Raw genomic sequence first — 26257 nt, 5'->3', positions numbered from 1 at the left:
ACTGAGATGGTAGAGCCATCTGGTCAATGGTCCAGGTAGAAGAGACTTGGAAAGGAAGCAAAGAGGCAACAACTAAAGTCATAGAAGGGATATGTGGGCCAATGCACAAAGGGTGAAGTATTTTGCATCACATATTAAGGCTCACTAGGAAGTACATGTTAAAGAAGAATGACTAAAAACCAAGTATGCACAATGTCTGATCCAACTGACATTAGCTAGCCTTTCTTCATTGGCAGCCTTCAGACCAGATTGCATAGCACGGGAGTAAAATAGACATGGTGACAAAGACATGGGCTATGCGTTGGTCTGAAAGATGGACTGCCACTTGCTGAGCCTGACAACAGTTACTGATGGTGCTGCTAGTGCAAACTGACAGCAAAAGAGATAAACCCATTCGCCAATATGGCTTCGTTCCCTCAGGAAGCCAGCTAGCCACTTACTGACTCCATCCCTTCCCATCTAAGTGTTATCAGTGTCCACACAGACAATGGGTACCATTTCCTTCTTCTTTGTTTGGAGCTTCTATATAGAATGCCTGGTCCATAGCCTTTAGTTTCACAGGCCACAGCCTTCTTCACGTGGTCAGAAGCTGAGCCCAGGATACAATGCCCTGGCCTTCAGTTACTCTGCCACATAGCGGTAGCCTTCCTCACTCAACACTGAAGCAGCCTTTAAGGGTGAAACTGAAGTACCATGTGGTATACTCATTAACAACCCTCTATGTGGCACTTGTCCTGGAGAGGGAAGCTATGAGGGGACCAAGAAGTGGGAGGAGGTGTGGTCCTCTTTACTGTAACTCTCAATGATACACTGTAGATCATGTGTCATGTCGCACAGCCCTAGAACCTACGGAGCTGAGGTCATGGCACTCAAATGTGTCTCTCTTGACAGGAAACACCACGAAGTTCCTGGAAAAATCCAAAGTTACGGCTGCCCCTGGGACTCTTTGGGTTTCTTGTGGCCAAATATGAGCAAATAGAAAGGAAAGTCATTCTACAAGCATGCCTCAGAGACTCACAGAAACACGAGCAAGGAGACAGCTTTTACACAACGAGGCAGGAAGGAATACAGGCGAGCACAGATGAGAATGTAGATGAGAATGACATTTTAGGTTATAGCACCAAGCATAAAGAGGAGAGCGGAGGACAGAGGGAGGAGAACAAGTTGTGGTCCATGGACGCAGTAAAGTAAAGCTTCTATAGGTGAGAATTTACATCTGACAAAAATATTTTCTAATCTCACACATATTAAACGTTCAAAACAAGTGAACACCCAGTGGGGCAAAAATAAAACAGGAGTAAATTCAGTAACCAGGATGGCAGCTTTGATCAGGGTGCAATAGAATGTCAAGCGTGAATCACTGGGGGAAGAAGCCTATCGAAAAAGGCTCCCTACTGTAAAACAACTCCATGACATGATGCCCAAATGACAGAGGCCATACAGCTGCTATGGTTTCCAGCATGCATAGGAAGACTAGAGATAGGGGCAAAGTCAATGGCACTATTTGCAATTCTACACTGATGCCTGTGTTTAACCTCTGAAGACGTTCAGTATTGAGTGTTATAACATGGTCAACAATATGCATGTATATGTCATCAAATGTGGTGCTTATTCCCAATTTTTAAAAATTTTAAAAAGGGAATTGATAAATTTTTAAAATGTAGTCTCTGTCTCTGTCTCTGTCTCTCTCTTTCTGCATTTACATCAGGAGAAATCACCACCTTGCCAGGGAACTTAGGGACCACGTGAGGATGTGCTTCCAACTCTGATAGTGTATCAGCTTCATCAGGGTGAGATTCACCCTAAGAATAGAGTCAGAGGCATAAGAAACACCGAAGAAGAACTCAAATAATGTGGGTTCAGAAATCACGCGAGGGCACAGCTGCAAAGCCCAAGGAAAACACGCTAAAGCTGACTCAGAAGAAAAGAGTTTGGTCTAAAACTGTAAAATTACCCTGGGAAATCGATGATCTCTACGTGCACGGGCAAATCCCTACCAGCAAACGTAAAGGTGGAGAAAACTCCACTACAAATTGCAACAAAAATATAAAATTGGTGCCTGCCTTCAATCCCAGCACTTGAAAGACAAAAGCAGGTGGATCTTAGAGTTCAAGGCCAGCCTGATGCACAGGGTTCCAGGACAGCCAGGGCTACACAGAAAAATATTGTCTTGAAAAACTGGATAGATAAATAAATAAATAAATTAATAAATAAATAAATAAATAGGAACAAATTTACAAAGAACTATGCAAAAGTATCATGTGGGAAAATTGTAAATATTTCTCAAAAAAAAATAGAAGAGGTGGTTTGGGCGAATGAAAGACAGGCATTGTTCTCAGAGAGGATGACTCACTAGTCTGATCACATCAGCACCCTCTTAATCTATCAGCACAGACTCCAGCCAATAAAAACAACAATGGTATTTCTAATGAAGCTAGATAAGACGGATGCTAAACTTTACACGGAAAAACACTGAAATGAGAGGCTAAGGGAACTCGCAGCCATTAGAACGTGCCGCAGAGCTTATGCTGTTCACGAGCACGGAGCTCTGTGGGTAACAATGCTAGAACAGCACAGCTCACTGCACATAAGCAAATTAACCCTGTTCTCCCTGTTACTCTGGGCTATATCTTATGGGGTAGAGCTGGGAAAGGCTGGCCTCCGCCGTGCCGTGTCTGCTACACACATGAGCCCACAGTAGCTGTGCTCTACACAGTCTCAAGGTGGTTGAAAATTTCAGCATTGAGGAAGGAGGGGGATCTTTCACTCCCACTTTAGCTGAGAGGCCAGTGGCAGGTGATGACTGCTAAGGGACAGGAAAGTCACTTTTCTTTGGGGGAAGGTGTCCAGTGGTAAGTTTCTCATGCCCTATGGAGTGACCCCACACACATGGGCATATGGTGTAGTTGGACTCAGCAGGCTAAAACTGACAGATAGATAGATAGATAGATAGATAGATAGATAGATAGATAGATAGATAGATAGATAGATAGACAGACAGAGACAAAGAGTGAGAGCAAGAGACAGAGAAAGACAGAGACGCAAGAGTGAGAGTGAGAGAAAGCGAGAGCAAGAGAGAGAGATCGAAAAAGAGTAAGAGAGAGAGAGAGAGAGAGAGAGAGAGAGAGAGAGAGAGAGAGAGAGAGAGAGGTGAGAGCAGGTCATGACGTTGGGAGGCAGATGGGAAATATGTTTAGTGGTAGGGAGGGAGTGTATACAGGTATGAAGGTTTCAAAAACATGTTTTAAGAGGAGTTTTAAAATAATAAAACCTGGGAGCAACTGGGGAGATGGCTCAAAGGTCAAGAGCACTTGAGGAGGTTAAGAGCCCAGAAGACAGGAGTTTGAGTCCAGCACCCAAGCCGCTGAGCCACAACCATCTGTAACTCCAGCTCCTGGGAATCTGACACTTTCTACTGGTGTCCAAGTGCACTCACATCTCCTGCATGTGCACACACAGTAAATTAAAAAAATCTTAAAAATTAACAAATAGAAACCAATCCGAAGGTGTCTAGTCAATGTGTTTGTTTCCTCTCAGTCCTAGCTTGGGTTCCTCCACAAATCTAACTACTATAGCTTCCTGCCTTTAGGTCAGATTTACCCAGGCCTCCTAGGTTGTGTTTTCTGTCCTGCTTCTGCTCCAGCTCCTCTCGGATTAAATGGCAACTGGAAGGTTTTCATAGCAGGACTTACTAGTGGCTTTCTTTTGTTACTTTATATTATAAACATCGCAGAACGCTTTTGTTTCTGTGCCACGCTCCACTGCAGTGAGTGTACTAATAATTTTACAAGGTTGCCGAACCACAGGGCCAGACAGTTTCCAGGCAGAGACTTGGGGAACTCTCTGACTTTGCCCAGTGTCTAATGCCTTCCTGGGTCCACAACGGTTTCATCCTGTCGAAACAAAGTTACTTGAGAAGTGAAGAACAGGAAGGTAGAATATGTTCTCTGCCATTACAGTTTTTACCCTTTAAGTGAGCCCTTGGAGGCATGAGCTGCATTGTCTGGTTTCCATCCACACTTGGCTTTTGCCAATCCATCCACACTGCCCTCAGCCCCTCCCTCCCTTCACGGCCCCCTGCTCTCCTGTTACACATGCTTTACAACTCTCTTTTAACTCTTCTTCTTTACCCCAACCTCCACTCAAATCTTTCTTCCTTCTTATTGTCTGGCCTCTAGCTCCCTGCCCTGTCCCCCCATGTACCCATGCATATGAAAATAAAGAGCTAGAACTTGCTTGTGAGAGAAAACGTGTTATTGTCTCTCTGGGTCTGGGATAGTTCAGTTAAGATAATTTTTTCCATTTTCCTACAAATGTCATGATTTCATTTTATGGCTTAATAAAATTCCACTGTGTATGTATGCCACATAAAATGTGGTTATTGTTCCTGGTAATTATCTGCGGGATACCCTAAGTGAACCCACTCAACACTGTGGAGACTGGCCGTAAGCATCTAGATTTTTCCTCCCAGGTTCTTTATGTGATGACGATGTACCGTAAAGGTTGAACAGAAAGTCACAATCCTACACTTGGCAGGATTCGGTGACAAAGCTGAAGTTGACGCTCGGCTAAACAAGTACGTCTCTAGTCCAGGCCTGGTGCCGGTCAGCAAGGATGCTAATGACTCTTAAATCAGAGCTTTCTCCTCATTCTCCGATGCGCATAGGGCATCCCGAAGTGACCCTCTGACCCTCTAAAAGCATCCACCAGGAGCTGGAGAGGAGGGCAGGAGTTAATACCTGATGCTTTTCCAGAACCCTTGTGTTGGGTTCTCTGTACCTGGGTGGAGAGCAGACAACCTCTCTTTAACTCCTGCTCCAAGAGTTTCAATGCCCTCTTCTGGCCTCATCAGGCAATTATGTGCATATGACCCCCACCCCCATATCTCTCTCAGAAAAGCTCACACGACTGCCCTACCTAAGCCTCTCTGATAATTTTGATATTCAACAAAACTGGCTCATTCTCTCTCCCTCTCCCTCCCTGTCCCGCCCCCCTCCCTTTGAGTCAGGACAACATCTGCCTACATCGAGGTTGAGATGGTGGCAGCCAGTGCACATCGTTCATGCTAACCACACCCTCCCTTGCTGAATATGTGTTTCTCAGGAACTTCATGAGGTTAGCGTTATAAATATTCTCACTCTGTTGTTGGAGTACAGTCTAGGGACTTTAGATAAATGGCCCAAGAGTCTCAGCTTAACCCCTTCTCGGAGGAGAAGGGGAGGCGGGGAGGATCTGTGTGAGAGCGTACTGGGAAGTGATGGGGTGCTGATATTGGGATGTAAAGTGAATGAACGAATGAATGAATGAATGGTGTTAGCTTAACTTCTTGGTTTTGACTTAGAAGATATTAACTCTCCATACTCTTTTCGCCACCAGATATTAACTTTGAACAGTGAATATCTTGTCTGTGAGAGAGACCCCTCCTATAACTAATCATAGGCCATGACTTTGGTTAGTATCATTGGGATCCAAGTCTGTGATCCACACCAATAAACTGTACAGCGCTCCGTGGCTGTGTTTTTGGGGAAGGTCTTTAAATGATTTTCATTACTTCTTTGAGAAATCCATGTAATGCATTTGAGCATGCTCACCCTCAGCTCCTCCCCTCCCCCCTCCCACTCATCTCATCAAGTCAGCTTGTGTTGCCTGCTGGTCTTGGGGTGGGGCCTGTGGTCTCATGAAGATCACAGACAGCCCCCTCCCAGAGCTATCGAATACTGACAGCTATTGGGATTGCACGTCTATCTTTCTACTTCTGCACTGGGATTGTGTTTGCCTGAAACTTGCACGGGTCTTGGGTACTCTGGCACCAGCACCGTGAGCTCACATGTGCATGGGCCTGGTGTGCCTGAGAAGCACTGTTTCCGTGACGTCATCCACCACCTCTGGCTCTTACAATCTTTCTGCCTCCTTTTCTCCAAAGACCCCTGAGCCTTGGGGTGAGGGGTGCAAAAGTCTTAAATTTCAGCACTAATACACCTCAGACATCGCCTTCAAGATCGTCAGTCACTGCTTACTTGGGCTTCCAAGAACCGCACACTGCCCTGATCGTCTCCCGCTGCTAAGGCCTCAGTCCGATCCTCATGGTCTGTCTCCCATCCTTCTCCCTTTGGTCCATTCCCATATGGAAGCTCTGCGTACCTCATCCACCTGCACTGCTGGGCAGAAACGAGTTGGTCTGTGCGCTGCTCCCTGTGGCTTTGTTGCCATCTGTCCCCTACCTATTTTAAACATTTTCTAGTTTCCACTGTGTGGATTTCCCCCCTTTACTTAGACTGTGAATTGCTCGGGTGTATTTTAGCCACCAATGTTTATCTCATTGTCCTCTGGTTATTAACTTAAAACTTTAATTGTTGGGGTGGAGACATGATTCGGTGGTTAAGGTCATTCGCTACTCTGATCATGGGGACCAGAGCTCATATCCCAGCACCCACGTTGGGCAGCTTACAAAATGCCTGTAACTCCAGTCCCAACGGATCCAGTGCCTCCTTCTGACCTCTGTGGGCACATGCATTCATATGAACAGAGACTCACCTAGACACATACACAGAGTCACAAGCATAAACATACATAAAGTAAAGTGAAATCAAATCAACAAAAAACCCTTTAACTGCAGCATAGAACACAGATATCCGGGAGATGTGCACACAGATTTTCTATTTCCAGACCTTGAGTCATAAGCTCTCCCCAAATGACTGCATCTGCTGCAACTGTTTCCCGTAACTCCTAGGGTTACTGACTCTTGTGTACTGTAAGCATCTGCTCACGCTTCTCCCAGATCCCCAGGACCAGGGTCTCTGTATAATTATGAGATTCGTTTGAATACATTTGAGGCATCGCCATCCCAATGGATCAGAACCTAAGGTCTAGTTTCCAACCACCTTGGACGCCTTCCTTTCTTCCTTCTGCCTTCACTGTCCATCTTGTAATAAATATCCACATTTTATCCAGCCAGTCAAGCAAAAATAGGAAAATTATATTATTTTATATAAATCAGCCCCTCTCACAAGTTGGCTGAGCTGGATGGCACAGTTCCAATGTTATAAATTATATTCCTTGACTTGCTATTGGGACCATCCTTCCCTTTCACAGATGAGTTTTTGTGACCTCACCTCGAATCCGTGGCTCTATCACATTGATCCTTCCAAGCAATCAGTCTCCTTGTAACCCCTCCTTCTTCACATCTGTCATCTACATCTAAAACCCTTAAGCCCCAGGAGTCAATTTTCCTGCCTAGAAATCTTTGCTCAAAGCCTGCAGGATAAACATGAAGCTGATACCCAAAAACCAGGAGAAATCCATCTATTATGGATAAAATAAAATCATTATAGCTTTGATTTGCTATTAAACCCTCTTTAAATTCTTCAATCTCCAGTTACTTTGCAAGTGTAAAGGCCTAGAAGAGTCAGTGTAATCCCCAACTATGCTCTACCTGCTTGTCCTTGTATGCATAGGTAGGTGCAGTTCTCACCCCTCACTGAAGAAGCTCCTTTTCCAGCAGAGGAGGCCATCCCAGAAGTCCACAGTTGATCACAGTGCAGAGAAGAACTGACTGGGGTGCCCATGACCCACTGATTCATTTACAGCACAATCCACACACCAAAGGCTCAGGAAACATGGCAAAAAATGGGGAAGGAAACTTGTAGGAGCCAGTGGACCAGAACATTTGCTGCAAGACCGTGCTCGGACGAGTCACACACGTAACTTGTGTTTCCGGGCTAGAAGGTGTGTTTGTTAAGTTGCCTCAAACAATCTTATACTAACTCTTGAGAGACTACAGATGACACCCCTGGGGCCTTGGAAAATTTTAAAGCAGATGAAGAGGAACAGGGTAGTTAGAGGTCAGGACCCTTTATAAACAATGTGGAATTAAAGATAATGAAGGCAATGTCTTAGCTGTTGATGGAAAAATGATAAAATCTTAAAGGAAACAGGAAGAATGAACACCTTTGAATGGTAAGATAGGAGGGAAAGTCGTGACTTGTGTACCCATAGCCTTACTTTATCTAAAAGACGATGATTAAAATGTAGCGATACACAAGACACGAGACACGATACACGAGATAGAACAGCCTGCCCAGATGCAGTTACCACTCATAAATAACTTCACCTACAACAATTTGCAGTTGGACTAAGGATTTTAAACAATTACATTTAAATTAGATACTGCATCCTCGATGAAAGAGGTCAGGCAGATCCTATCTATTCCAGAAAAGTTCCCATTAAACTTGATTGAAATAAAAGAGGATAGATTCATATAAAGAGTACCAAGTTTTAATGGCTTGCTCAGACCCGTTCGCTTCTATACCCCACTACTTCCTTATCAGCAAACCAAGGTTCTCGTGTAATGTTTGATATTTGATCTATCTATAATGAATGTGTTTTAAATTAGAAAAAATTAGCAGTTTACTAAAAAAAAAAAAAAGAAACAAACCCATTGACCTTGAAGAGTACCTGTGGAATAAGGTCGGTAGTCTACACAGAGGAGAACCCATCATACTCTCCTATCCTGCCTAGGGCTCTGCCACTGGGGAGCTGTAAGTCCTTCCTTTTAGTTATTCAGAAGTCAACACAGATTCCCAGGATGGCTGCTGCATCTGTTGCTCTTGGTTAGACTTGGGGTGCATTTCTCAAACCAGGGTGACATGCAGAAGCTGTGTCTCACATGACATCTGGAACTCATGACATGATTGAACAACATTCAAATGTTTCACCGCTGAGGCTTCTGCTCTATGAGAGCTCTCAAGAAAGAGAGAGGCTCTTTATCAAGCCTGAAGCCAAACTCCACATTTTAAGGAATGTACAAACATATTTGATGTCCACTATAAGCAAAATTACATTATTCTAGAGTATGAAGTCCAAATGATATATGCATTTGACAAGAATTGGAAGCATTTCATATTGCTAATTCAGTGGAGTTTATGTATCTGATTTTGTTTACAATTCTTAACGATGTGTCATCGACCACTGCTACGCAGAACAGACAAATCGGCTGTGATTTCATCAAAATTAAAATGTGGATAGTCCAGAGTTTGCATATCTAATATAAACTCTGAAATACAAAATGTTCCCAACTCCTAAAATATGACACACCAGTAGATGATCTACACCTGACCCTCTGTGAGGGTCACAGTCACAACTCAGGAACCTGGAAAACATTATACACGTGTCCCTTCTGGCTAAGCACATATGAAACATAAATTTAGATTCAATTCTCATTGTCATTGTGGAAAGGACTCAAAGCTCGAGAGTGTTCTGGCTCCAGGAACTTCAATTCATACTCAATTTCCTGTTTCCCTGGGATCTCTGATGCAGTAAATGCGGTCTACACTGCTCTACGTAGACAAATTTCAGAGAGAATATTTCTCAAGCTTCCCACAAAAACCACACATCTACTAAGTTAAATTTAATTTCCATCATGCTTCGTTTTAAATTTTTCATCTTTTAATGAATGATTTACCTCTGGTCCTGGAGGCCCAGTTGGTCCCTGTGGTCCTGGGTCACCTGGTTGTCCCTAAAAGGGGAGGGGAAAAATCAAAATAGGAATATTATCTTAATAAATAGAACTAAATGTGGGAACTAGCGTTTTGCAGCTGAACAAATTTTAATATATTGTGTCAAACAAGGTTGCCATGGTTTTCCAGAGACTTAGTTCGTAAATGTCTTCAGAGTCCTTCTCCCCTGTTCTACATTGTCAGCCCCTGAGAGCAGCAGGGGCTTTTCTGGCTTCGGGCTTCACCCACTTCTCACCATATCATCACTGTGAAACTTATTTTAGTGTTTACGGTGCAATATGTATATTTACTTCTGTTAGATAGACATACAACTTAACCAGCTATTTGGCTCGGTCAAGAAAATGTAGGTGTGAAACTGTGCATGTATGCATATATGTGCACATGTGAGTATATGCCTGTGTGTATATGTGTTTATATGTGCATGTATGTGTGCATGCATGAATGTATGTTGTAAGTTTGTGTACGTATATGTGTGTGTATGTGTGCATGTGTGTTTATGTACATTATGTGTGTGCTTCTCTGGGGACAGTCTGAGAAAGCAGAGCAAGGAGCCCTAGAAGAGGATTTGCTTTTGCACATCAGAGTCCCAGGACACTTGTGAAATTTTCTCTCCTCCTTGCTACTCTGAGCAGCTTGGTGGAGTAATTCCAACTCACCTGAACTGCAACCCTTACTGCTTGGTGTCTCTAAACCTCCCTTAGCTCATTCCAAAGATCAGAAGGACAATGAGATTGCTAACACCCTTGCAGTCTTTGTGGGGAGTAAATGAGGCAATGTGTGGTTAGGACAGAGCCCGAACACACAGAAGGATTGGGAGTGAACATTAACCAATGTGACAATGAGGAACTGTCCATTTCCCTCCTCGGCCCTTCTCTGGGCTTTGCCTGCAATTCCCAGATCAACTTTGATTCTGGGATTGAATTGGGAGAGCTTGGCTTCAATATTTTGAAAGTAACTTTAATATAGTGAAGTTGTAAAGCGGGGCAGATGATGAAAAGGGTGTGGGTATGAACCTGGGGTAAGGGAAGGTGTAGATGCTTCTGAGGGATGACGTCATAGAGCAGAGGGGAGCAACACACAGACCCTCCTGCTCTCATTAGGAAAATTGCTGAATCTGCTGATTTTCCTCTAAGTCTCCACACGAGCTTTGACTCTGACTAGAATAGGCCTAAGATGAATCAAACTGCAGGACACAGCATGCACGAGGGGACCTATTTCTCAACAACGCGTTAGCCATATTGACTGCTTTCCTTCTCAGTGTGAGGCCATCTGACATTAGAGAACGCAGAACAACTACCACACCAGAAACTAGGCAGTTTGGGCAAAGGGTCATTAAAGGTCAAGTGGCAGAAACAAACTTGAAGTCTACCTGAATCAGTGTATAAGGCAGTCTAAAATCTAAATGGACAAGCACCTCTCTTAAAGGGTGATGGGGTGGGTTTCATTGGGGCCCTCTAGTGGCAAAAACCAATTAGGATGTAACTAGAAACAACCAAGAAAAAAAAATAGCATATCCTCAGGCCTTTGGTTTGACTGACAAGCAAATTAAGAAAAAAAAAATGAAGCAATTTAATTCATTTTTTCACAATAATTTTTTACACAATTTAAGTTGTCAGCTTTCTGGATGTCAATTTCCCTTTATAAACATTTTATGAAGAATTTTCAAGTAGTTTACAGAATGCTTCAGTGCTAAGTGAGTCTCTGTAAGTGAGGAAACTTCTAGTATAGTAATGGTAAGGGACACACAAACACACACACACATACACACACACACCACACACACATACTCACACACACATATACACACATACACACACACATACACATACACACACACACACCACACACACACATACACCACACACATACATACACACACACATACTCACACACACATACTCACACATATACATACATACACACACACTCACACACACATACTCACACACGCACATACTCACACACACAGACTCTAACACACATACACACATACACACACATACACACACATACACACACATACACACACATACACACACATACTCACACACACACACACACACACACACACACACACACACACACACAAAGAACACATTGTCTTTTCTTTCTATAGCTTTGGGAGAGAAGAGTTGCTGACCCTTCCCCAGTGGTAACCTCCCCGATTTCTGAACTTGCTGAACAAAACCTTGCCTGTTCCAGAATGTACACACCTTCCACATCAGGCTGCTCCTACATCTGGAAAATATTCTTTCAGTAATAACTCAGATCCACTTGGACACACTAATAGCAGCCAGTAAAACCTAACATGACAGAAAGTCCGAACTAGGACTTAGGAAGACATCCCGAGAGTCATTCCTTCCATGGCAGCAGACAAAGCTTTCAGGCAGGCACAAACTTGCATAACCAAGAGTTGCAGTTTGTCTCGTATTAAGTTAACTGATTTTGTGTAAAAAAAAAATTCATACAGTAGGACTTCTAACCTTACTGAGAAAATTTTCAGGCTAAATATATTGGTATTAGTAAGATAAAAATGAGTTTACACACCAAAGGAAAGGTTCTTTCATGAGTATAATGTGTATGTGTGTGCGTGTGTGAGTGTGTGCATGTGCGTGTGTGTGTGTATGTGTGTGTGTGTGATGTATGTGTGTGTGTGGTATGTGTGTGTATGTGTTTGTGTGTGTGTATGTGTGTGTGAGTGTGTGTGTATGTGTGTGTGTGATGTATGTGTATGTGTGTGTGTGTGTGTGTATGTGTGTGTGTGTGTGTTAGAGGTCTCAGTCTTGGGTGCCATTCCTAGGCACTCTCCACCTTATCTTTTGAGACAAGTTTCCTCACTAGGACCTGGGTCTTGCCGAGTAGGGCAGGCTGGGTGGCACCCAAGCCCCACAGAAGATCATCCTTTCTCCATCCCCCAGCTCTAGGATCACAAACACAAATGCACCATTGTTGAGCTTGAAGGCAGGTCCTCATGCTCACACAGCCAACACTTACTGAGCCATCTTTCCAGTTCTCGTTAAAGTCAGTCATGAGTCTAAGCTATCTTGAGCTCAAAGCATATATTTTTCAAAGGTTTGATGAAACTCCCTGCTCATGGAATCCCCACTGACATTAAATTATTTTGTTAGGACAGTACACAAAGGTGGATGGTCAGTCAGCAAAACTTGTTCTGACCATTTTCATCCCTCACCATATATAAACTTTATTTGCATCTCTTGTGGTTTCTCTTACAAACACAAGATTGAGTCGGTCTGTCAAAGGTAGAATGAGCTTCTCTTAGCCTAGACTACAGAACCAGTGCAACACACTGCGAGGCCCTGGTCACTTACACTAGAGAAGTATCCACCAGGACCAAGCATGTTATAATCTGACTTCTATCTTAAACACGATGTATCAGGCTAGGTGGCACACAAGTTGCAAAGTCATAGATACTGAAGGTCAGAGGCTGTCCAAGGTCAGACCTGGGACGTAAGCCCTCGTCTCTATTCTTAGACTTGCTACTACTTTCTCCCACAATAAGCTTGCTATGACATAAATTGAGTCAGAGAAGGTGGAACTGACAACACTTAGTCTTATGTGGACATGGCATTTGATGTCAGTTCTCTTGCCATATGAGTTGTAGAGGATATGGGAATACTATTGAGTTTATCTAATTAGATAACTGTGCTGTATCAGTTCCTATGACTATCAAATTACTTTAAAAAACATTCAAGTTATAAAAAAGGAGGAAAGGGGTTCTAGTTTTCTTTCCCAATCATATCAGAACATAAAAGTCTCTGTCACTTAATTTAGGCTCCTTTAATCTGCTAGCTGTCTTCTTCATCGATTCCCTTCTCTTATTACGGACTGTAGAATTTTTGAGATTCAACTTCGGGGCAGGAGCCTGGGGCACATGGTTAATTAGGCTAATACAAAATAAAAATAGGTTATCCATTGGCATGTCATCAGGTAAATCCCAGAAAGAATTCTCTGGAATGAGTAATTCCTGAGAAATATTTGCAAAACGATAGACAGGTTGTGTGAGGGTCTGAAACATAACCGCTCTTCCTGAGGGAAGGGGGCAGAATCAGGGAGAGCGCAGTGAAGGGCTCAGGGAAACATCCTTTTGATGCTTAACCGTGTTCTTTCATTCCACCTCCATGTTTCTATCTATAGCTATAAACATTGTTAACATGCTAAACCCACCTTATAATATTAAGCCCTAAAAATGCATGGTGGCACATCTGAGTCTGGGCTGTGACAGACCTTGTTACCGAGGTGTCCTCAGGCGTCCACTGACTGCCTATGGGGCCCTCACACAAGTTAATTAACTCTCTGACTTAAAATCTTTATAAAATACAAACAAAAGAATAGTGGCAACTTCATGGCACAAGGATGGCACTTCATGGAGAATAAGGCTTGGATAAGACAAACACCCCTTTCACCACCCAGAGGTCTAATTCTGACTTCGGCTTTCTTTGTTTTCTTTAAGGCTTTCTCTTTGGCCTGAGGTAGGAACCAGCCTATGGAAGTTGTACTGAGAACCCGAAGTTGCCTGCCCTCTAAGAATGAAGAGAGAAAATGGAAGGCTAGCAGACATCTACTTCATGCCGTGCTTGCATCCCGTTAACACCACTAAGTACCAACTCTCAAGCTGTGACACGCACATGTTTATCACAAAACAACACAAAGGGAAGGTTCAAACCTACTGAAGGTCCCGACTTTCCTCTAATCCCTGGTGGTCCTGGTGACCCAATGGCGCCCTAGAAGAAGAAATTAAGGAAAAATTTCTACTTGTATCAAAAATATTATCATGTATTCTAGAATTAAAAAACCATACTGACACCATATCCTTATAAAATACACAGTCGGAATAATAGTTTTCTTTGAGCCAATGCTTTTAGGTTTTTTGTTTTGTTTCGTTTTGTTTTTATCAAATTAATGTGGTTACCTTGTCTCCAGGATACCCGGGTTCTCCTGGCTCCCCTGCCACACCTTGCTCACCCTAGGAAGCACAATTTCACAGAAAGACGATAGGTTAACAGCATGGCGATACACAGGAAAACAAGTATTCATTATAGAAGGAAACCTTTTCATTTCTCCTACTTTTTAGAAAAACTAAGATAATACAAATTAGACTCTTCAAGCAAAACAAAAATATTTAAAAATAATTTCTGTTGACATGAACAAAATAACCAACCAGGGCGAGAAGTTATCTCTGTGAAATGTTAATATTGAAATCACCTTATCACCTTTGATTCCAGGTGGTCCTCTACTTCCTGAAAGGCCCTAAAAGTACAAAATGGGATATTTCGTGACATTGTGGAAAAATTAAAGAGAGCTATCAATAAGCAAAGAGAGCCATACCATTGGGCCAGGAACTCCCGGAGGTCCAACGGGTCCTGCAGGACCGACATTTCCCTGAGAAGTGGCAAAAATGACATCATTAAGCACTCACTAGGATCAGAAAGAGGGCTTGGTGCAGCTGAAAGTTGAATGAACTGAAAGCGTTTTGCCTATTTCCAGCAACTTTTCTTCTCTTTTAGAACAATGTTCAACTCTTAAACTCTCGGGAGCCCGTCCTCCTCACCGTGCTCCAGTCTATGTAATCAAACTCTTCCAACATCAAACTCCCACGCCCTTCCTGACCATGACATTCATTTTGCAGCATCTTTCTGGATTGGTAACATCTTGTAGAAATATTTCAGTGTCAAGCTCCCCACAAATCATCAAATACATTAATCAACTGACCTGTCTTTATATTTTATTCATGATTTAGCAAAATAATAAATTAAAATACTTAGCTTTTAGTGTGTGTGTCTGCGAGTGTGTGTGTGTGTGTGTGTCTGTGTGTGTGTTTGTGTCTGTGTATACGTGTGTGGGTGTCAGTATGTGTACCTGAGTGCAGGTGCCTTCAGAGGCCAGAAGAGGGCGTCAGAGTCCTTAGAGCTGCGGTTGCAGGCAGATGTGAGTTCCTCCCGTCTGGGAGGGAACTTGCGAACATCTCTACAACAGTGCCACATGAGCCACCTTTCCCACCCAAAGCTAACGTGGATGCTGCTATGTGTCAGCACGGCCGTGACTTTGTTTATGGTTTAAAACGTGCAGAACAAGAAAATTTGCCAAGAGCTAGTGGGTATCCTGAGGGGCAACCAAACAGCTCTACGTTCTGGGCTTATCAGATTTATTCCCCGTTTACTACTCAGCGAGTATTGCTGCACCAGACACCGACGCTTGAAGAGAAGCAAAGACGAAGAAGTCGTGTCGTGGTCTCTGTTGTTAAATGTGTTCTCTGCACAATGCTCTAACTTCACAGAAACAGAACCAAAACTCTCGCTTCCCAGAAGGTAGGGACTTAAATGCCTCTTTCCATGTGTCACTGTAGAAACACAGGTCATTAATATTAATGAGCTGCTTGAAGGAATAATTCCAAGAGTGGAAATCTCTGGTTGACCCAGAGATCAGGTCTAGTTTCTGTTGTGCAGACTCCGGTTTTCTTTTTCTTTTCTTTCTTTTTTTTTTTTAAAGCAGAATTTTAGGTCCTGTACTATGAATTTTTTATTGGATATTTTATGTATTTACATTTCAAATATTACTCCCTTTCCTCCCTCTCCCTCTCTCCCCTCCCCCTGCTTCTATGAAGGTGCTCTCCCACTCCCACCCACCCACTCCCACCTCAATGCCCTAGCATTCTCCTGCACTGGGGAAATGAGCCTTCACAGGACCAAGGGCCTCTCCTCATATTGATGCCAGACAATGCCATCCTCTGCTACATATGTAACTGGAGCCATGGGTCCCTCCATGTGTACTCTTTGGTTGGTGGTTTAGTCCCTGGGGGGGGGGGGTCTGGGTGGTCTGGTTGGTTGATATTGTTGTTCTTCCTATGGGTTGCAAACCCTTTCAGCTCCTTCAGTCCTTCTCCCAACTCCTTCATTGGGGTCCACTTGCTCAGTCTGATGGTGAGCTGCAAGCATCCTCTTCTGTATCAGTAAGGCTCTGGCAGAGCCTCTCAGGAAACATCCTTATCAGGCTCCTGTCAGCAAGCATTCTTTGCATCTGCAATAGTGACTGGGTTTGGTGGCTGCATATGGGATGGATCCCCAGGTGGGGCAGTCTCTGGATGGCCTTTCCTTCAGTCCTTGCTCCACTCTTTGTCCCTGTATGTCCTCCTGTGAACATTTTGTTCCTCCTTCTAAGAAGGACTGAAGCATCCACACTTTGGTCGTCCTTCTTCTTGAGCTTCTTGTGGTCTGTGAATTGTTTCTTGAGTATTCTGAGCTTTTGGGCTAATATCCACTTATCAGTGAGTGCATACCATGTGTGTTCTTTTGTGAGTGGGTTACCTCACTCAGGATGATATTTTCTAGTTCCATTCATTTGCCTAAATTCTTTCTCTCATAAGCTCTATCCTGGCCTCTCTGTCACTCTCTATCCTGGTAACCACTTGGGTTCAACCCCCTCTCTACAGTGTCCAAATGGTAAGTATCTCAAAGTTTTGTCTGTGGCCATGTCAGGCCCATGCTGATACTTCTGACAGGCGAGGTAAGAGGATCGGAGAACTCAAGGTCAGACCACAGAAACACAGCGAGATGACGGCTCAAAAAGCAACAAAGACCCAGCACTCAGATGGAAACAGGGCCTGAGGCCAGTACCCATGAGCCCGGGGTCAGGCTTGATTTCACGGTGAGCTTGTTAGCTCCCAGGGCTCTCATGTAGGAAAACCATATCTCAGAAAGCCAAACAACAACCAAAGTCTGTTTCTGAGACTCCAAAATGGTTAGCTAGAGTTCAAATCACCGAGTTACCATCCCGGGCGTTCTCTTTAAGGTGTCCACCATGCTTCCAGATCCTCATTCCCTGTTTACTCGTCTCCATCCCTGTTTCCTTCCCTACACCCTACACTCAGCTAGGATTGCTTTCCTCTGACCATGCTCCATGTTCATGCTCTCCTTCATGAAATGTTCCGAGCCTTTGAAGACACAGTGCAATACCAAGTCCACTTAGCACATGTCCTCCTAGCCTCTTACTCTGTACAGGAGCTGAGAGCACATGCAGGAGACATTCTCCTGCCCCTCCCTAGACTCAACCTAAGAACTGGGCCATTACTGTTGGAGATAAAACATGGAATGGACCCTGAAGGATTAACTTTAAAATACATTTTTTACTTTATACAGCCCTTTCTAGAGTTTTAGTTCCCAACCTTTCACTAATTCATAGGCACTCGCCTACATTTATATGGTATTCATTTCGGAATGGAAAACAACGTTGGTAGCTTTGGAAGAGCCTTAAAGTCTGTGACGGATAAAGGAGACACATTACTCCCGATGCATTTAATCCTGAAATATATGGGACCCTTAGTAGCAAATGGTAATACTTTCTAGTTTAATAAAATATTCAAGGGAACTATATCACTGCTTGCAATCTCAAATCCTTGTCAATAGGAAACAGTCGTTCTACAGAGGATAGTTTATTCAAAGCTCATAGCTTTGGTAGGCTCAAAACTACAATAAATTTCTGTGTTTGGGATCTGTCCAGAAACAATCCATCTGATGACAGAGAGACATTTATGGCCCAAAAGTCTCTGTGTTACTTTCTCATAGACAATATAACACTTTAAAGCTGCTTTGTCTTAGTTTAATTTTCCTCAAAATACTTAATCTGGCATTTTAGTGGAATGTGTGATATCTTATTTGACATTCTTGTGACTCTAAAAGAAACATCTCTGGGACCAGGAGATATTAGGGGAAAAAATACTATAAAGAGCTTACTAAAACAGAAGAGTCTAAGGTAAAAATTGAGTAGTAAGTACAAAACATTGATATGCTAGCAAATTATTGTCCTGGAATACTACAGGCAAGTAACGCATGGTAGCTCTGTGAGAGTTTCAGATCATCAAGGTAAGCAGAAGGTCCTGCGCTATTCCCTACTCAGCAGCCCAGAAGGCAGAACAGACTGAAGATGCATGGGAACGTAGCCAAGGGTGTCTGCGCTACAGCCCTAGGGCAAAGAGGAGGTATAGGCTGCGGAGAGCCTTTTGAGTCAAAGACAGAGACCAAAAGCACACGTTCGTTACGTTAAATGAAGGAGCCACCAGCCGATTCCTGAAACTTCGCAGGAATCCGTCATGGAAAGCTCTGAGCTCTGGATGTCCAATCATGCCTGCCGTACTCGCAGATGACCATGTCACTAGAGCAATTAAGCAAATGATGGCAACCAGCAGCCCGGGGAAAAAATGGAGGCCAAGAATAATCAGCCTCTGCTGCTCTCCCACCTGGGCGATGAAGACAACTCTTACAAGAAGAGGAGTTGGCTTTTCTATGTGACACCTTTGAAGAAACCAAGTCCCTCTGGATTCTTTAAACCTGACAGTTATAAGTGTATCCATGCACACGCACATTAAGCCATGGGAGAGAGCTTACCCGAAGGCTGCAGTTACCTTTTTCACTCCTACTACTAGTCTGACTTTCATGTCTGTTTGAAAAATTATTCCTAAGCTGGGCAGATACCTGGCAATGACACGAAAGCTCATTTGGCTAAGTTTCTAAAACACAGCTGATAATTTAAACTGCATAATAAGCTACTTCATAAGAGTGGTGATTAGTGATACTCACTCTAATGCCTGGAAAGCCGGGAGGTCCGATGCCACCTACAAGACCCTGTTATGAAAGAAACGCGAAAACGTGTTCATTTCTGAAATGATGTCACATATTCCAGGGAAACAATATGTCAAAATTATCTTCTGCTGAAAAGCACAAACTACTTTTATTCTTTTAAAACTGCTTTGGGATGTTAGAACTACCCTCTAGGTTACGATAAATAATTCTCTCTGTCTTCTAAGTTCTTTATAAAAGATAAAAAATGCAATCAGTAACTTGATTACTGCTTGCAGAATAAATATTACAGACCTTCCTCATCTGTAGTCTGAAGTAACAGGCGGTCTGTATACAGAGCTTAGGAGAATATTTTCAGCTAGCTAAAACTACCCATCACATTTTTAGAAGAACACTTTTAAAAACCTCTACCTTTATTTTCATGTAAAGAATATAAGTAGTACCTGCTTTCATTATTATAAAAATCATAATGTTATGTGTCACCAAATTTACAAGAATGAGGGGAAGGAATGGCCTCTCCCCACTCTGATTTACATTTTGATCGCTTCTCGGCCTTTTGGCTAAGATCAAGTGTACATTTTGAAACACAGATGTGAATATTGAAGAAAACCTATAAATCAATCTGAAAACATACAGTTTACTTTTGTATTTAAAGGCTTAAATTATACTCAATAAGAGTGATTGTATATTTAAATAAAGAACATATTTTGCAATGCATGTTTTAAGTATGCTGAGTCCAGTTTTAATAGATTCCAGATATATAAAATTGGCAAGCAATTAAATAACAGAGTCACATGAGGACCATAAATACACAATGTAGACATTTTACAATCTAAATAATGCTTACTTCATTACACTTGAAGTTAGAAGCCCCTGTCCTCCAAAAAATCCCAGGCAAGAAAAGGTTGGTAAATATTCTACTTGAAACATTACTCAATGATTTAATAAGCTGACTCAGTTCTACTTCTCTCCTAAACCCCATGACTCAGACACAAGCAGAACCTCGGATAAACCTACCAAGTTATCTGACTAATGCTAATTTGGAAACAGAATCTTAAAAAGAAAATATGTTTACACTCTTCGTGATACTGACTCACATATAAATAAATCTAGGGACTAATCACAATTTACACTACATGAATATTTATTTACAGTGGGTCTAATCGCTTGAAAAATCTAACGTAAGTAATGCGTGTATAGCATAGACTGGAGAGAAGGTGTCAGGCTGTGCAGGAGGAGAAAAAGCCAAGCAACTTCACGCAGTGCTGGCCCAGCCCTCCACCCCTCTCTTTTCTGACGTAATGCAACCAAGAGGCACGGTGAGGGCCTTCACATGTGGAGGTCGGTGCTGTGACCATGTTTACCCAAGTCACTTAAACATGGTTAAAGGAATTAACGTTAATGGCCATCTGCCGTGATGGAGGTTTATCTAAACAACCTTGGGTTATCTCTCACACTGAAAGGCAACAAACTAGAGTGCACCCAGAGGTGTGGAAACCGTCCAGCCGTACAGTTTGTAAATACGCTTTTAAGGATGCCACGTGCAGTTGCTATGGGGACAATGTTAGACTGTAAGGACGGACCATCCCTGAATACTCACAGGACTGCCATCCAGACCAGCAGGGCCTCTGTCTCCAAAGTCACCTGGGAAACCCTGCCAATGAAGAGCAAGAAGACTGCCATCAGAGCCAGAATATATCTACACTCATTTCCACTGTGTTTTAGAATGAGTTTCGTAACAGAAAGTGCGTATGTCCTGGGTCCAGGGACATGGTAAGTCGGTGGAATGTGCACCCACTCACGTAAAAGAACCATGGTCTGTAGATACTGTGGTTCACATTTATAATCTCAGTGCTGGGGGGGAGAGGGAGAGAGAGAGAGAGAGAGAGAGAGAGAGAGAGAGAGAGAGAGAGAGAGAGAGAGAGAGAGAGAGAGAGAAAACCAGAGCGCCAGAGAGCCAGTGGCCTAGTCAAGCTGCTGAGCTCCAGGCCAGAGTGCAATCCTGTCTCAAACAACAAAACCTAACCAACCAAACCAACCAAGCCAAGGTAGATGGCCACTGAGGCTGATACCTCTTTCTTGCTTACAAAAGTGTATGCACGCACACACACACACACACACACACACACACACACACAGAGAGAGAGAGAGAGAGAGAGATTAAAATAGAAAAAAATCAATTTCCTAAACCATTATTTCTAATCCAATTTCCGAATTAAGTGTCATTATTTTTTTTTAAAAAAAGCACTATTTCTAGTTTTAAAACATTATTTTATATACAGAGAAGAGTAAAGTAGTAAAGAGAATTTTTTCATCATTACCCAGTCACCAAATGAGAGGGAACATAAGCAAGACTCTGTCATATGCTACCTCTGATGTCCCACATGGTGCCTGGGCCTGAACCAGAGAGTGACTGTCGGCAAGCACTTCCCGGATCTTAACTGCTTTATCCACAGTGTGATTTACGTATATCCAGTCTTTACAACGTGCTACCCAGGGGATACTCGTGTCAGGAAGATAACGAGTACCGAGAAGGTAACGAGCACAAAGGAAGTCCAATTTCAGAGTCTTTGTGCAGTGCTGCATTCGATTTACCATTCCAAGAGAAAAACGTGAAGACTCGGTATTTGAAGGGCAGTTTTATAAGGGGAAGGCACAGCACACCTGAAGGCTGCAAATGTGAGGTGTTCACAGTGCCAAGTGCCTACTAAGAATTCCATGTCGGGAAGCTTTGAAGGGTGACAAGACATCAGGTTTTCCCATCATAAATTATATTACCGTATAATTTAATGCTCGGTTCTTTGTGCTTAATGTTATGTAGGAAGACTTTTCTATGATGATGTCATTGATCTTCCTGAAGTTTACGATCCTTTTGTTAGCAGCAGCAGCAGCATCGTTATTTGGGGCTGTACACGTGTTTACATAATGTATGTGCAAGGTGACATGGCATACATGTCATGGTGCACGTATGGTGGGCAGAGGACCAGTTTATGGAATTGGCACACTCCTTCTGCCTTTATATTGGTTCCAGGAATCCAACTTAGGTCACCAAACTTGCACACCAAAGCCTTTACTCACTGAACTGCATCGCCAGCTATAAGGTTCACATTTTGTTAAAGACTACAAGAAGGCTTATGCTATTCACTATCGCAAATATTCATTTTAAAATTCATGTTAAACAAAATAAAATATGCAACTAGACCCATACCTTCCTTATTCTGGCAAGTCACAATTAAATATTGTATTGAAAAGACTGCCTTAAATTACTGGCTCCCCCAGTGCATACGTGAATATGTTTGGACGATAGTTTAGCAGCAGAAAAAGATGATGTTCCCAAAAAACAGTTAACTTGCATAAAAAGCACACTTTCTCTTTCTGTTTAATTAGAGCACAAAAATAACAACCAGGACAGCAATTGTGTGGCTGAACACTTTGTAACCTTATTCCTTTTAGCAACAGTGGAAGTTTGTGTCAGGATTCTGCCCTCACTGTCCTGGGAAGTCAAGTTGTTGTCAAGGAGTTTAGGAATCTGCAACCCATCACTGTGCTCAGCATGACGGTCTCTGTCTCAGTTAGGGTTTACTACTGCTGTGATGAAAGACTGTGACCAAAAGCAACTTGGGGAGGAAAGGGATTATTTCACTCAAAGTTCCACATAACAGTTCACCATCAAAAGCCATGAGGTTAGGAACTTAAGCAGGGCAGGACCCTGGAGGCAGGAACTGATGCAGAGGCCATGGAGGGGTGTTTGTTACTGGTTTGTTTCTTGTGGCTTGCTCCTTGTGGCTTGCTCAGCCTGCTCTCTTATAGAACCCAGGAGGCCTAGGCCAGGGATGGCACCACGCATGACAAGCTGGGATCCTCTCACTGATCACTAAGAAAAGGCCTTACAGCCAGATTGTATGGAGGCATGTTCTAAGTTGAGGCTTCCTCCTCTCTGATGACCCCAGCTTTGCAAAGTTGGCCAAATATATATATATATATATATATATATATATATATATATATATATATATATATATACACATACACACACATATATATATACATATATATACATATATATATATATATCTTGTTCATCAAGTTAAAAATATTGCTACTAAGTGGACATGTCTTTTCCTGTTTTCATGAAACACTACACACCCCTTTCACTGTGACTCACATGTGTGACTTGCTTTACTGAACAAATAGTATATGGTGATGAGTGACGGATACGACTGCCAAAATCACACTACAGAATCTGCAAAATTCTTAGAACCAGAAAAATCAATAGAGATATTCCTGGCCAGCTTGGTGGTGTTAGCTCCGTGGACAATCTCACAGGGCAAACAGTTGTGGCCGATGTCTAGAAGCTGATAGGCTATGTGACCTGGTGGTAGCTGACTCAACGCTAGTAGGAAGCCCCCATCCTCAAGTCTCCAACTTTGGAGAGTAACTTCTTCCCAGAATCGAATGAGCTTGGATATAGACCTCAGATGTTGGTGACGAGGCCCCATGGTGTCCTGAACAATACTCGGTGGTGTGAGCACAAGATTCTGCTGAGCACTGCCTGGGTCCTTACTGCAAAACTCAAGCGGCCATAGTTGTATAAAACTACCAATTTAATCATTAAGTAGAGAGTGACAAAGCCTCTCTCACACATTGTCTGATCGTAGTGGTCAGGGAATCTACCCACCATTGCTAGTTTCCTAAGCCTGCCACTGGTTTGAAGAAAGCTGCTGCTGCTTCATTGTAGGCTCAAGTCAATGAACATCGACATCAAACAGGGTCAAGTGTTCCTATTTACCTTAACAGTTTTCCCCTCATCTAATGAAATATTTGTATTTTTAAAACTTTATCATCCTACACTTCAATTTTCATTTACCAATGAAAAGGGTGTTTATCATTTTGAAGAAAATTTGCATCTAATGCATATGCAAATATAGACATAAACCATCAGGTGTTGTTTGATGGAAAGTATTTGTCATTCTGCAAGTACATCTATTGCTACCATCAATTTTAAGACCCCTGGGATCATATATAAATGTATGTATGGGAACTGGTCAACAGGAGCTTTGAATTATTAAGAACCACAATTGCGATGTGAGAAAGCCCACTACAATCAATTACATGAACACACACACACACACACACACACACACACACATTTCCTCTTACATAGTGTTTCTACTGCATGAGCAAATCCTCATCCTAATTTTATGTCTTTTCTGTCTCCAACTAATGTTACTTTCAGACTTTCATAGAAGACATGCTCAGGATGTCTCTGGGGACCACACAATATTGTGACAGGTAGCCTCAGTGTTAAGACTACCATGTTCTTGGATCCTTGCTACTCTTGTTCTTATATAGTCCCTTTCCATGTCAAATCACAGCTGATGTTTATGATCCACAGAGAACTGAGATGGCAGGTGCATTATGATTTATGGAGCTAAGAGATGCTGCAGCCTCTGTACTTGGTACGCATTGTCTCTCATCTCTGGGGAAGAAGAGTCCATGTCTCTCATAGCGCTATGGAAGTCAGATCTTCCACTACCAACTGGCATCTACCCAGCCAACCAGTAAGCAAACTTCCTTCAAGTTAGATCCCGTCAGCTCAGTCAAGCCTTTAGATGACTATAAAACCTGCCCAAATATTAACTTTAGGCTCATGAATCAGATGCTCAAATAAAGTTTCAAAATCAAGTTTCCAACTCAAAGAAACATAATAATATCTGTTTATTGTTGTTTAAAAACACCTGCTTGAAGTTATCTTCAAATAGCGTTGAATGACTAATATACTGTAACTACGGTGGTGTCTAAAATTATACGGCATGCTATGGTAGGGCTAGGCACTGAATGTTGAATGACATGTCACCCAGCTGCTTTTTCTGCCTGTTCATTGTTTGTTTATGACCTGCAGAACCCCATAAAGCTCAAAGAATACGTTTCCTACTTCCTGAATCTAACAATGATGTTGTTACCAAACATGGACGTTTTCAAACATAAAATGTCACTTTTGTTTGAATATACAGATGGTATTAATATTTTAGATCACTCATAGATACTTGTAGTGTGTTCAGATATGTGAAACAATGATAAAAAAGGATTGCTTTCCTAGTTCTACAAAGAAATCATAAAAGTAATAAGTATAGAATAAGAAAATAACCATCAAATTGTTATGACTACACATTACAGAATTAAAAAAAATAAAAACAATATAAATACTTCTATGTAATATACTTTCTTTGTTTAAAACTGTATTCAGCCTAAAGTTACACTAAATAAAAGTTATCACAAATAGGGTGATTATAAACTATAGTTATAATAAGTTTTATAGATAAGATACACTGAGTTGACATACCAGTATATGGAGAGATATATCTTTCTAAGAAGTAGTGGGAGACCAGAACATTTTTTCTAGAGTTAGAAAGATGAAGTACACACACATACACACACACACACACACACACACACACACACACACACACACACCTATTTCTAGCATTTTAAGATTCTTCAGGAAGGACACAGTGAAGGCTGGAGAGATGTCTCTGGAGTGTAGCAGTCTCTGTGGTATCCTCATTGTCCTCACAGCCAGGACAGTTAGATCTGTGAGTCCAAAGTGAAGCCTGGCATCTCAGCCAAGCTGATGACAGACTTCTGTAGGACTCTGAGCCACTCCAGGCAGGATTTGTTAGACCACGCCTACATTCTCAGAGTCTTTTCTGTCTTGCTCTTGAAGAATGGCCATCACCAGGCACTCCTACTCTGAGAACTCCTTCCCCTCACCTCAAAAAGTATCTGGAACACACACACCTATTAACTACACCTGCTGTTTTCCTTCAAATAAAACAGCCCCAAACACTAGGCCTACCCACCACACTTCACTTTATGCTTCTTGTTTTGATGACCTACAAGGCTCCCCACATTTGCCATCTGTTATCAGCTCTGAGCACAATGTCCCAGCTGACTCACCACCTGCGGGTGACACAGCCCTGTAAAATCATGTTTGTCTGGGGTTTTCCAAATGAGCAGTGGGTGTCTCTTTCCCTCTCTCATGGGTGAGGCAAATTCAAAGTCCTGGAATCTGGAACTTTCTACACAGTCTTCATATAGTAGTTACCCAAATACAGTTGCAATAAGATAGCTCCATAAATAGAAATCAGAAAC

The 26257-nt window shown here is 42.4% G+C and overlaps 1 protein-coding gene across 7 annotated transcripts in view; it reads right to left on the bottom strand.

Annotated features, from left to right (window-relative positions):
- Col24a1 (collagen type XXIV alpha 1 chain) overlaps positions 1-26257 on the bottom strand; it is a 257186-nt gene that overhangs the window by 172944 nt on the left and 57985 nt on the right. For 6 of the 7 annotated variants that reach the window (XR_010064497.1, XR_010064498.1, XR_005501386.2 and 3 more), the window contains 7 exons: positions 20706-20759; positions 19106-19150; positions 14862-14915; positions 14739-14783; positions 14446-14499; positions 14204-14257; positions 9461-9514 (listed from right to left, as the gene is read on the bottom strand). Coding sequence is in view for 3 of the 7 variants with exons in the window: in XM_039103871.2 (XP_038959799.1) it covers positions 9461-9514; positions 14204-14257; positions 14446-14499; positions 14739-14783; positions 14862-14915; positions 19106-19150; positions 20706-20759 (360 nt within the window). In the remaining 4 variants the exon portion in view is untranslated. The remainder of the gene's footprint in view (positions 1-9460; positions 9515-14203; positions 14258-14445; positions 14500-14738; positions 14784-14861; positions 14916-19105; positions 19151-20705; positions 20760-26257) is intronic. The other variant, XM_039103872.2, reaches the window with a different exon arrangement.

The sequence above is a fragment of the Rattus norvegicus genome, chromosome 2 (assembly GCF_036323735.1).
Source record: "Rattus norvegicus strain BN/NHsdMcwi chromosome 2, GRCr8, whole genome shotgun sequence".
Classification (NCBI taxonomy): Eukaryota; Metazoa; Chordata; class Mammalia; order Rodentia; family Muridae; genus Rattus; species Rattus norvegicus.
The sequence above is the reverse complement of the archived record's forward strand: the minus strand, read 5'-3'. Positions and strand labels throughout refer to the sequence as shown.